The 13,685-nt window shown below is 44.6% G+C and overlaps 1 protein-coding gene across 1 annotated transcript in view; it reads left to right on the plus strand.

The window, feature by feature from the left end:
- Positions 1–12,479, plus strand: part of CHRM3 (cholinergic receptor muscarinic 3) — a 515,691-nt gene extending 503,212 nt beyond the window's left edge. The window contains exon 6 of the mRNA XM_032608221.1: positions 9,180–12,479. Coding sequence (XP_032464112.1) covers positions 9,199–10,971 — 1,773 coding nt within the window. The 5' untranslated portion in view covers positions 9,180–9,198 and the 3' untranslated portion in view covers positions 10,972–12,479. The remainder of the gene's footprint in view (positions 1–9,179) is intronic.
- Positions 12,480–13,685: the final 1,206 nt, after the last annotated feature.

The following is a 13,685-nucleotide window of genomic DNA, read 5'->3' on the forward strand; positions in this document are numbered from 1 at the left end:
TCATCTGTCCCCAGTGATAGAGCAGGTTTAGGGGCAAGGGACCTAGCATGAGACATCAGGACAGAGTAAGTGGCTCTCGTGTCCACTAGAAATTGGACAAGCTTATCTGCCACGTCAGTGGTCACCCGTGGTTCCTCCCATGTGATGATGACAGTCTCCTCAGGAGCCTTGGGAGGTCCCGGTCCCATCAGTCAACCACTGTCATGACTGGCGTGGGGGAATTTCCTCACTCCCTTCAGTGCTCGGGGCATTCCCTCTTCCAGTGGCCCATCTTGTTGCAGAGTGGGCATGGCATTTTGGGTGTAGGCTGGGACCTGTTTCCTGTGCATTCCTTGCTCCAGTGTTCAGGACTCCCACAGCTGAGAAAGGCTCCCTTCCTTGGCAGAGGTCTTCTGGGAGTACTTTTGGGGTGATCAGGTGGTGGGTTAGGTCTTGTCATGATGGCTGCCAAAAGCCTGGCTTCCTGTCATTCCTTCCTTAAGTCACGCTGTTCCTTCTTTTCCTCCTCAGCCTGGTCTCTTGCTAAAAATACTGAAGGCTATGTCAATAAGAAGGTTGAGAGGGGTTTGGGACCCCATGGCAAGCTTTTGAAGCTTCCAACGGATGTCAGGGGCTGATTGGCTAATGGAAGTGGGCTGCAAATACAGTTTGTCCCTCGAAAGTATTTGGGTCTACATTCGTATACTTTCTGAGGGCATCTACCAATCGGGCCTGAAATAGGGCTGGATTTTCATCTTGGCCTTGGGTGATCTCTTTAACCTTATCATAGTTAACAGGTTTAATTATGCGTAGTTTCATCCCTTCAGTGAGGCAAAGGATCATGCGATCCCTGCTAGTGATACCAGGCTGGCCTGGTTGATAGTCCCAGTTGGGATCCATTAGAGGTACTGCTGTCACAGGGTTCCTATGTGGTTGGGCAACATGTAGGCTGTGCCCAAATTTGGGCCTTTTCCTCACTGGTGCAGCAGTGGGAAAGGACAGTATTTACATTCTTCCAGGTTAAGTCCAAGGAAAGAGTCAGGGCCTGCAATTCTTCACTGAGGCGGTTAGGGTCCTCCGAGAACCTGCCTAAGCAGGTGCAGCACTGGTCAAGGTCAGACAAGGAAAAAGGGGTGTAGACTTTGGTAATTCCCTGAGGCCCACCTACTGAAACAGGAGGGAAGGGGGCAGGGCACAACCTTTAAAAGAATGACATAGCCATAGGACATGACAAAAACTGGGTAGAAGCAACTAGGTCCAAGATGGCGGAATATTCGACTTCCAGTGGACCTCGAGCCTCATCATATGTTCATTGTAATACATTAGCTAAATGACACACCCACCAGCGTCATGACAGTTCTGAGGCTAACCACCAAAGGCCAAAAAGTGGGCAGTGGCCCAATTCCTGGAAATCTCCCCCCCTTCCCCGAAATAATTGGAATAATCCTCCCACTCATTAGCCTATGAAATTACCCAGCCCATAAAAACTAACCACACCGTGTTTCTCCCAAGGCCTCTTGCCTTCTGAGATGGCCCACACTCTGTGTATTGTCTTTAAAAAAAATCCACTTCTTACCTCTCATTTTGTTTCTCACTGAATTCTTTCTGCGATGAGACATCAAGAACCTCAAATTCACCGGGAACACCAGGGACCCCAGTTCTGGGTGTGAGGATGAAGTGGGAGAGGAGGGGTCTCCCACTTATAAAACATCTATTGAGTGATGGCAGTTGTATCAGATGCTTCACCTGTTACCTCACTGAATCTGCTTAACAACCATACGGTATTACTGCTATTACTATTCTGAATTTTCTGGTGTGTGTGGAGACTGAGAGTTTCCGAGCTTTCGTAACTAACCGGAGATGCCACAGCTGGGTGAACAGTGAGCTAGGACTCAAACCCAGGGTACCACCTTGCAGGACTCCTAGTGCCATCAGGGTGCGTGACAAGTGTTAAGAGTATGAGGTCCAGAGTACATTCAAGGGCAACAAAGAGTGATTACAAAATTTGTGTATTACGTGATGCTTGTTTTTCCAGAAAACTCTTGTGTTTGTATTGTGACAACTACCAGATGAACCTTCAAAGAGAGGGTGTGGTTATTTGAGAACCCCTCTCTCTTTCTCTTAGGTGGAAGAGGCTGAAGCCACCCCTGGGCAATGGCCTGGTGATCAAGGGAAGACTCCTCTCTCAGGTTCTTCCAGTCCTGAAAGATGTATTCCACCTAACTCTTTCTTTTCTTGGGTCATTCCCAGCCAAATGCCACCATATCTGAGGTCGCTTTGAGAACCCTAGAGAAGTTTGTCAGCCTTACCTACAGCTGGAGCCCCCAGCCTGTTGCAAATACAATGTGTTTCTTCCTTCCTGCCACCTTTACCTTCTCCAAGCTTATCTCCTTGAGCCCTTATGAGTTCTCCTGTCCAAAGTATAACAGTGTTAATCTCAGTAATGCTGGGGTGGAGACAATCGTTCTGGGTCTACTCTGGGAAGGAAATTGCGCTAGATGTCGGAGGAAGGAGTTGAGTAGCAGAAGATGGAATCTTTGGTGTAGTGAGGGAGACAAGTTGAAATGCTGTGGGCTCGGATGGGAGGATGTGCAGGGCGTGCAGGACTGCTGGGCGGTGGACTTTGAATAGTCTGTGTACTCCCTTCGGAATGCTGTGTTCTCCTTTTACTGGCATGGCAGCCTGGAGTTATATTCCTCAAACTCACAAAATAGCCTCGCCTTTCTCCTTCTATTGCAGTGATTTTGTTCAGTTGATGGTGTCTCCAGGTGGTTCCTAGACAGCAAGAACTCTGTCTTCCACATAAGGCCTGCAGTAAGCACTCAGACACATTGACTATCTGAAATAATGATGGAAGAGCCAAATAAATGAATGTCAGATTCATCCTCAGGGGGAGTGGGGAGAGTGTGATTTCCAGAGAAATTAAATGTGAGCTGATTCTGGAAGAGACTTAGAGTATGCCAGGTATGTGAGTGCCAGGACGTTTTCCAGTTTCTCCTGGCAAATGGAATGTTGCAACATTTTCTGAATCTCTACTCTCTTTCTTTATAGTAGAGTTTCTCAACTTCAGCACTATTGACCTCTTGGGCTGGATAATTCTCTATTGTAGGGGCTTGTCTGGTGCATTGTAGGATGTTTATCAGCATCCCTGGCGTCTACACACCAGATGCCAGTAGCACGTTCTCCCCAAATTGTGACAAGAAATGTCCGCAGACATTGCCAGATGGAGACACAGTCACCTTGGGTTGAGACCTCAACCCAACAAGTGTTTTATACCCAACAAATGTCAGCTCTTGTTAGCCTTGAAAAGCGCCAATCTATAAAATCAAACAGTCATAGAAAATTATTCAATTAGTCTTACCATTTTTGAGAAACTGTCATGGACCCGTCAGACTATACTGAGTGTTTTCTACACATTCTATCCAATCCTCAAGTATGATAATCCTCATTTTATAGATGAGGAAGCAGGATCAGAGGACTCAGATAATGTGCCCACGTGGCAGAATCAGTATGTTTCTGACCCTAATGCATCGTGGCAGGGCTTGTTACACTGTTTTCTACGTGTCTCCCACTTACTTCTACTTTCTTTGCAAACAGACAGTCTTCTGTACATGTGTGAATTGGGCAGGACACATGTAGGCTGAAGTTTAAAAGGAAATCACATGTATGGACTATGGTCAGATACAAAAATAAATACTCTGATAAATATGGACCTTGAAAAATATCATAGCTACTCTAACTTAAAGTAATCACAAGAAGTCAAAATCAAGCCAGAAGAACCTTCTTCCCAGATGTCCTTACAGTATGTAAATGGAGATGTAAGAAATATTTAGCCCAAATGACTGTTTTCATTAAAAAGATTTCCAATCAGAATTATTTCTACAATTATGTTAGCTCTAATAACATTACAAAAGCACGGTCTTCAAAATATTAATAAATAACAATGAATTTGCAGAATGTTGAAACCATACTGAACGTACCTTAGGTCGTAAAGGTTTGCAGTAGAACAGAATTCAGCTGCACTCTGTCCCTCTTTTTTCCTCAGAAAAGGACTGCAGGGGGAGTGCATGGACTCCTGTGGGCAAAGTGGGCTTACTGATATTTATTTATTTATTTTAAAATTTATTTATTTTTACTTTTGGCTGTGTTGGGTCTTCGTTGTTACGGCGGGCTTTCTCTAGTTGCGGCGAGCAGGGGCTACCCTTTGTTGCGGTGCACGGGCTTCTCATTGCGGTGGCTTCTCTTGTTGCGGAGCACGGGCTCTAGGCATGTGGGCTCAGTAGTTGTGGCATGTGGGCTCAGTAGCTGTGGCTCGCAGGCTCTAGAGCGCAAGCTCAGTAGTTGTAGCACCCATGCTTAGTTGTTCCGTGGCATGTGGGGTCTTCCCGGACCAGGGCTCGAACCCATGTCCCCTGCATTGGCAGGCGGATACTTAACCACTGCGCCACCAGGGAAGCCCCCAGATATTTTAAAAGAACTGCTTCACCTCTGTTTTTCATTTCTTGTCATTTCTCTAGAAATTCTAATAACAAAGGCTTGAGAGTGCTGAAGCAGATAATCATTAGTCCCATTTAGGCTTTTGTTTTTAAGGTAAAAACCATGTTATTTCAGTAGCAACTGCTATGCCTAGGCAGTGCTGATGTAAGTGCTTTTCCAAGCAGCCTTCATTTTTGTTGTCAAACTGAATAAAACATATGAAAGGCGGCAACCAAGGGAGGCAGCACGATGCATCCACTTTTTGAAAACAAGCTTTGTCCTTTTTAAATGGAATTCTGTTCCAGTTTTGGCTTCTGGGATGTTCTGTTTTGCACCAGGAGTGACTGCACCATATTAGGGCACATCTGTCCTCCCTGCGGCTTGAAATGAATAACACGAGCTGAGTTCACAAAGTTTGATTCTGCCTGTGCGCATCTGAAAAGGTTGGATGCCCTTTAAAGACATGTTTGATTGCCGAGCGTGTGTTGACCCTGTTTGATATCCTTCACGGACTGCATGACTGAACTAAGCTGAAGTTTCCCCATCACCAGCCTGGGGAAACGGGCGGCTCTTTGGCGCCTGCTGGAGAGGTTGTTCTCCGAGTCCGCTCTGCCACCTAGTGGTCGGCGTTGGCATTTCCTGTGCCCGACCAAGGTAGTTTCGGGGAAAGTCATTTTAGCTGTTGAATACCGTGATGAATTATGACAGAAAACAGAGACACTCTTAGCAAAGAACGCAGTCCAAGAGAGACCCGAAACAAGCCCTGCAACATGATGCATACCAGATTTCGAATATGGAAGAAGCACTAAATAATAGGTCTTAGAAAAAAGCATGATTGTGAGTTGCAAGATATTTTTCCTTTTTTTCCCTGAGCCTTCATGATTAAAATAATAATAATAATAGAGGTAGAAGTGATTTAGACAAAGGCTTCAGATTTATATTGGCCTTTTAGGACTCTCTAAGAACTTTCACATGTATTTTCATATCAGATATTTAAACATTTTTTTAAGTTATCTATATATTTTACAGATTTATAATCCCAGAAAAATTTTATTCCATAACTAGGGGGAAGGGAGTTAATTTCTCATGAGTGTCCTTCGCTTTCCTCTAAACTTAGTACTCTCAAATTGTTCTTTCGTATTTTCTCCTTCACTTACTCCTTTTAAATTTTAAAAAGATGTCAAACTATCAACTGCAGTGGTTTTCAAACATTGTTGAATGTGACCCACAGTACAAAAGACACTTTACATCATGACTATATATTGAATGTGTGGGTGTGGGTGTGCACATGCGCTAATCAGAACTTTTATGAAACAGTACTGTTATCATTATGTGGTTCGTGTTCTGCTGTGTCCCATTCAATTCTGTTTATTTCCTTTTCTTTTTTATTCTCATGCTGGCCCACTAATTGGCTCCTGACTTACATTTTGAAAAACTAAGTGAATCAATTCTGTTGGTGCTGCTAGATGGAATGAAGTGAAAACGGTCTGGAAATCTATATATACTCAGAGATGAAATCAAGAACCATCCTATGTGTACAGAGTTGTAATTAACCCACATGGAAGGATGACCCTCCTCCCAGAATCCAGGAGGGCTCTGGAAGGTGCTTGTCTCGCCCACCGGCAGGATCATGTTCAGTTTTGAGCTCCTTGCCTGGGGGCTGGGCCTGCACCACTTCAGTAGCAACGCCCTGACTGTCCCAGGGACCCCACAGCCCCCAGCTCCCAGCCTGGACAGGAACCTGCTGTAAATCCCAGAGCGGATCTAGAGCCACACACACACACACACACACACACACCCCACTTCTGCTCCTATGTGATAACCCCGTTTGCCCTTATGCAGGCTGCATTCCTAGAACTCCTGCCTGGGACCACTTACAAAGTACTAAGGTCAGCAGGCTTACAGGCCTCTCTGTTCCCACCACCTGTTTCTTCCTGAGCATTAAAAAGCAATGTTTCCCTTAGCTCTCCTCACCAACATAAGTCAATTCAATGAGCACTAACCATGAACTCCCTTGACTCAAAATATACTAACTGTACAGCATAGAGGCTGTTGAGTCAGGATGAGGAAAAGAGCATGGAGCATAGACGTGACGTCCCTTTCTCGGAAAAAGCACCTTAAACAGAATACATTTAGTCCAGGTTTATCGTTGTTTCATCTCGGTCTCAACTAGAACCCCTGATTCTTAGGAAGTCACATATTACTTACGGAAGGATAGCTGTACAGGAAGAAAGGCGTTGGGTGACTATCATGTCTAATAAGAACTTTTAGATATTCTGTGTTGAAGTCCTTATGAACTTTTGATCAGGTTCTAATGATGTCCTACTGTGTACTAACAAGACATCAATTGTCAAGCCTCCAGAATGGGAAGATCCTTTTTATGAGATGAATATGGCACAGTGGCATGGAGCCCAGAGAAAAGGTGATGGAAAATGTCTCAGGTACAGGGACCTGAGTGAAGGTTGGGGGAGGGAGATCTTTCTTATTTGCCTAATGTTTAGGCCACTGCACCATGCCTTAATGCTCAAAGATCAATGTGTTTGCAGCTCAAAAGACTTTATCTCAAAGCTCTGTCTCTACTAGAGTATTTAAAGACCAATTGACTGTATATACATGGATTTATTTCTGGTTACATTAGTCTCTATTTAGGCCAGGAAAGACATATCTTGTTTTATTGCACTTAGCTTTACTGCTCTTCACAGATAATTGCATTTTTAACAAATTGAAAGTTTGTAGCAACCCTGCATCAAGCAAGTCTATCAGTGCCATTTTTCCAACAGCATTATTTTTTAATTAAAGTATGTACATTGTTTTTTCAGGCATAGGGCTAATGCACACAGTATCTGAAACTTTTAAGTGATATTAGATAGTGAATTAGTGTTGAATTATAAAAAGAACAATGGCTACCGGTAAGTATGCCAGAGATTTCAGGTCAAAGATCACCTAACAATCTGTGGTTCACAGGTTTTCTGATATGAATCAACATACCCCTAGACACCAGAAACACCAGGACAGGTATTTAATCAACCCATTATAGAAAGCTGGTCCTAAGTGTAGGTGTCTTTCCTCAATTCTGGTTTCTTTTATATTCTGTATTCCAACAAAGCACGATTGGACTGGAATATTGTATAACGTGCATTGCCCTCACGATTCACAGAAATGAACTGAAAGAGAGAATTGATCTCCGGCTTATTTCTAAAATTCCTACTTATATTCTTCACTGTTATCGGTCAACTGGGCAAAATAAGTTGGTATTAATTTGTACAAACATAATGTGTTATTTGCAGTGAACAATGTGACATTTCCTTAAAAACTACGTGCTTTTTAAAATTATGTTATCCATGTCCTGTATCTCATCTAAGGTGTAAGTCCTTGGAAGGCAGAGTCTGGACTTATTGAATTCAGCGGCACCAATATTAACGACCTAAAGCTAGTAGTGGTTCAGTGAGAAGTGCTGATGTAGCTGATGACAGTTATGTTAATAAGGACCCTTTCAGGTGCAGATGACAGTAACCTTTCTCAGGTAGCCCAGGCAGCAAAGGAAATGGTTGGCTTACATAACTGGCAAGTTCAAAGAGGCAGAGTTGACTTCAGGAATGGCTAGATCTAGGTTTGAGAGCCCATGATGATCATACTGTCTCTATTCCCCCACATTCCCTCCCATCTCTCTCCTTCCCCCATATCCCTTGCTTGCTTGAAGCAAGCAAACACAGATTTTTCCATGTGGGTATAAATAGAGTCACCAGCACCCAGGAATCCCAAGGCACAGAGAATTACGCTCTCTCTTTCCAACATCCATGTCAATTCCCCATATCTACTCTTACTGCTCCTATTTTTTTTTTTTTTTTTTTTTTTTTTTGCGGTACGCGGGCCTCTCACTGTTGTGGCCTCTCCCGTTGCGGAGCACAGGCTCCGGATGCGCAGGCTCAGCGGCCATGGCTCACGGGCCCAGCCGCTCCGCGGCATGTGGGATCTTCCCGGAGCGGGACACGAACCCGCGTCCCCTGCATCGGCAGGCGGACTCTCAACCACTGCACCACCAGGGAAGCCCAATACATTACTTTTTCTAACTGTGTGTTAAAGAGATAATATAATGGAAAGTGATTTATGCGTATTTCCCCCCTTGCTCCAGGTTGCTGTTGCTTCTTCCAGTGAGGCTTACGTGGCTGGAATTGCCTTAAAGTTGCTTATGTTTGACGCCTGGGTTAGGAAAATGCCCAGGTGGATAAAATGCAAATGAATAAGATCAATTTCTCACGTAGTGTGATGATCAAGCTATGCTGGATGAGTATCATATATGCAGCTACTCTTTTTCCCCTACTTTTCAAAGAAAGAGAAGGAAGGAAGATCTTGTTTGATGACAACATCATGCGGAAGTATATGTGGTCTGTATTTAGAAAGGTGGAAGTTGTGGAGAAAAAGCACAATGTTTAGTGCATGTCACCAGCTAATCGTGCTGCCTACCTTGAACAGATCGATCTCTGCCTGCCCTGTGCTGTTCACCTTTATTTAATTTACCTATTTTTATCGAAATAAAGTTGACAACTCCTCAGCTTTAAAATAAGGGGATGAACAGATGTGCTGGACTCTCCCAGGTTCGCCTCTAATATAGGTCCTATTATCCAGTAATAGGAGGAGTGCTACTTTTAAAGGATGCAATGCAAAGGACAAATCAAATGAAGGCAGAAATGGTCCTGACTCCGTCTTTTCTCTTTTCTCCCCAGACTATGTCAGAGAGTCACCATGACCTTGCACAATAACAATACAACCTCACCTTTGTTTCCGAACATCAGCTCTTCCTGGATTCACGGCCCTTCCGATGCAGGGCTGCCCCCAGGAACGGTTACTCATTTTGGCAGCTACAACATTTCTCGGGCAGCTGGGAATTCCTCCTCTCCAAATGGCACCACCAGTGACCCTCTGGGAGGTCATACCATCTGGCAGGTGGTCTTCATTGCATTCTTAACGGGCGTCCTGGCCTTGGTGACCATCATCGGCAACATCCTGGTGATAGTGGCATTCAAGGTCAACAAGCAACTGAAGACCGTCAACAACTACTTCCTCTTAAGTCTGGCCTGTGCCGACCTGATTATTGGGGTCATTTCAATGAATCTGTTTACTACCTACATCATCATGAACCGATGGGCTTTAGGGAACTTGGCCTGTGACCTCTGGCTTTCCATTGACTACGTGGCTAGCAATGCCTCCGTCATGAATCTTCTGGTCATTAGCTTTGACAGGTACTTTTCCATCACGAGGCCGCTCACGTACCGAGCCAAACGAACAACAAAGCGAGCTGGTGTGATGATAGGTCTGGCTTGGGTCATCTCCTTCATCCTTTGGGCTCCTGCCATCTTGTTCTGGCAATACTTTGTTGGGAAGAGAACTGTGCCTCCAGGGGAGTGTTTCATCCAGTTCCTCAGTGAGCCCACCATCACCTTCGGCACGGCCATCGCCGCCTTTTATATGCCTGTCACCATCATGACTATTTTATACTGGAGGATCTATAAGGAAACTGAAAAACGTACCAAAGAGCTTGCTGGGCTGCAGGCCTCTGGGACAGAGGCAGAGGCAGAGAACTTTGTCCATCCCACAGGTAGTTCTCGAAGCTGCAGCAGCTATGAGCTTCAACAGCAAAGCATGAAACGCTCAGCCAGGAGGAAGTACGGACGCTGCCACTTCTGGTTCACAACGAAGAGCTGGAAGCCCAGTGCCGAGCAGATTGACCAAGACCACAGCAGCAGCGACAGCTGGAATAACAACGACGCTGCTGCCTCCCTGGAAAATTCCGCTTCCTCCGACGAGGAGGACATGGGCTCGGAGACAAGAGCCATCTACTCCATCGTGCTCAAGCTTCCGGGTCACAGCACCATCCTCAGCTCCACCAAGTTACCCTCGTCAGACAACCTGCAGGTGCCGGAGGAGGAGCTGGGGGCAGTGGACTTAGAGACGAAAGCCAGCAAACTCCAGGCCCAAAAGAGCATGGACGACGGAGGCAGTTTTCAGAAAAGCTTCTCCAAGCTTCCCATCCAGTTGGAGTCAGCCGTGGACACGGCCAAGGCCTCTGATGTCAACTCCTCAGTGGGCAAGGCCACGGCCACTCTGCCTCTGTCCTTTAAGGAAGCTACTCTGGCCAAGAGGTTTGCTCTGAAGACCAGAAGCCAGATCACTAAGCGGAAACGGATGTCCCTCGTCAAGGAGAAGAAGGCGGCCCAGACCCTCAGCGCCATCTTGCTTGCCTTCATTATCACCTGGACCCCCTACAACATTATGGTTCTGGTGAACACCTTTTGTGACAGCTGCATCCCCAAAACCTATTGGAATCTGGGCTATTGGCTGTGCTACATCAACAGCACCGTGAACCCCGTGTGCTATGCCCTGTGCAACAAAACATTCAGAACCACTTTCAAGATGCTACTGTTGTGCCAGTGTGACAAAAGGAAGCGGCGCAAGCAGCAGTACCAGCAAAGACAGTCAGTCATTTTCCACAAACGGGCGCCCGAGCAGGCCTTGTAGGATGAGGTGTGTTGTCAGTAGCAGTCACCAAACGCACACATCAACCCACAGACCTTAGGAGGGAGTGAGGCGAGGGGGGGGGGGGTGATTTCTGGCGCTGATAAAAAATGTCTTTATCACCCAGATGTGAAAGAAGCTGCCTGTTTACCGATCCATTAAATAAATCCATTTTCATATCAAAAGTCAAATACCAATTCAGCCAAAAATAAATAAATAAGCATATTACTGGATATGAAGAAATTTATTCTGAAATAGACTTTGTTTTTTCTTAAAGAGAAAGAAATAATTGTTTCATAGCAATTATATACCCAAATTGGTCTGCCTGGGCCTTTTCATTCCCATTAGCTCTGGAATCTCGGTGAGGATAACTAGCTGGCCCAGTTGCCCTGTCCTCCCCAAGGGTCCCCAAAGTGTCGATCCACATCCCACGTGGAACACGTCAGGCTAGTGAATCCGTGGTTCTGAAATTCTTTCGTACGTTGCAAAGCCTCACCTTCTCATCCCTGTAGAGCTCCCCGTCTTCTCGTTGGTGTGTCGTTGAACTCTATTTGTGGACTTGATTCTTGATTCTTGCAAAGTACTGTTTTGTGCAGTTCAAGTTTCGTACAAATAAAAGATGCATAGGTATATATGTATATATATGTGTGTGTGCGTGTGTGTGTGTGAATTCCACACACACACACACAGTGTATATGATACAGTGGGAATCACTGAACCGGCAAATTATTCCGGCAATATATTCTTTCAGTACTCTGACGTTTCTCTCGGATCCTAACACAACGTAAAAGTGAACTTAAACCCCGTGTAGTGTTTTGGAGACCAGGGCTGTTTTCCCGGAGACTATGCGGCAGGGAACAGCCAGGCCCTCTGGGCAGGTCTGTGTGGAGCGGTCAGCCTGGTGAGTCAGATGAGCACCAAGGTTCGACCAGACTCTGAGTAAGCTGTTACCTCTGTGGACACCCTCAACAGAGCTAAATCGAATGGGGGCCCCTCTGAGCTCTAAGAATGAACCACATCCGCATGTCTGAATTTAATGGTCCAAATCTGAATGTTTCCAAACAAAACCTTTGCTATCTTACCTGCTTGAAACTCAGTAATAGTGACACGTTTGAATGGCATACACAGCATTACGTGGAACAAAGCAGAAGAGACCTTCTGAGGGGCAAAGAAGAACACGAGATTCGATTTCTTGCTACTTGACATATTTAAATGAAAAAGGGCTTACACCTTTTGTCACTTAGCTGGGGCCAGTGCTTTCTGCTGTTCATTGCGCAACCTTTACCCAGGAATGGGTGGGGTTCGTGAAGTCATAAGTCCTCTGAAGAAAGTATTACACCTTGAAAAGTATTGCTTCAAATTGATTTCCCTAGTACATTTCTAAAAAGTGATTTTGTATTCTCTTCTGAATTGGCCCAAACGCTAACTGTTCTATTTGGGGGAGGGGAGGGCTGTTGCTGTAGCCGTCGTCTGTGTTGCTGCTGTAGGTGTCAGGGTTCTTTTTTTTTCCTTTTGTGGGCTGTGTGGGGAGTGGGAGGGGTGGGAGGTGGGGGGCTGAGGAGAAATCTTCCCTCTGTACAGGGTCTCCGTGGTGTGAACCCGGAGCCAGGGTAGAAGCTGCTTTTGTGTTCAGTGTGAGCTGGTGTTTACAGCAGATGTTGACAACAGTGGAAGTGTACTCAGTGGTGTCTGTGTTTCTGAACTATTTAATTTTGTGTTCTGTTTATATGAAGATGTATTTATGCATATTTCACCGAGTCCTATTTAATGTTGATAAATATTACTCTTTAGTATTCAGCAGGTGGTGTCCCTTGAAAGTGATTCTTTAAGGTCCACTTGAGCAATGGGTAGGGTATATCGAGCTTTCTTGTGGCTAAGAAGAGGAAAAAGTCATCCTGTTGGTGCCAGGAGGTACCTAACTCTTTCTAGGTAATCAAAAGTCAACTTTAACTTCAACATAATGGTTTAATACCGTTCTAGTTAAACCTGATGGGAACCGGTCAAAGCAACCCTCCACCAGTGTATTTGAAATCACATGACAAGGGCAAAAAAAAGGCAAATCGGCATAATGGAAAGAATTATTTTTTTTGGCCCACGTTCGACCAAAGAATAAGAAAAAACAGAGACTATTTTCTAACATGTATAGCAAACTACAGAATGTTATGTTATTAACCTGTGAAATGTCTAGTGAGCAAGTGCATCTATATTTTATTACTCACGTTGGCCTGGCACTAATAAATTTGTGAATGCTGATTCAAGTCTCCCTGTACATCAGTAATTCCCATTCTCTTTGAATCTCCTATCTTGCCTCCCTCTCAAAAGACTGTTTCCTGTATTTAAAAAGAAATAGAATTAAACTTAAGAAATGAAGAAACGTAAGCTTTAGCAGAACTGTGAAGGTTAATAACAACTCTACTTAAATATGATTATCTCCTCATCCTTGTCCTTTATATGATGCTGAGAATGGAAGAAAAGAAAGACGTCCAAGACGTCAGCTCTTCTGTTACTGGTTTAATTATCGAATTATTTTTAAATCTCTTGTGAATGAAAACTGCTTTTAAATACTGTCTACTGACTCTGTTTATAGAAATGTATGTCCAACTCTTAGGTCATTTTCAGAAAAAGAAAATAAGAAAAACAGATTCTTTTGAGTTTGGAAAATTTAGGAGTGTAATCAAAGATGTAGTGAAGTGTTTAAAACCAGACATAGCTACACA

The sequence above is a fragment of the Phocoena sinus genome, chromosome 16 (genome assembly GCF_008692025.1).
Source record: "Phocoena sinus isolate mPhoSin1 chromosome 16, mPhoSin1.pri, whole genome shotgun sequence".
NCBI lineage: Eukaryota > Metazoa > Chordata > Mammalia > Artiodactyla > Phocoenidae > Phocoena > Phocoena sinus.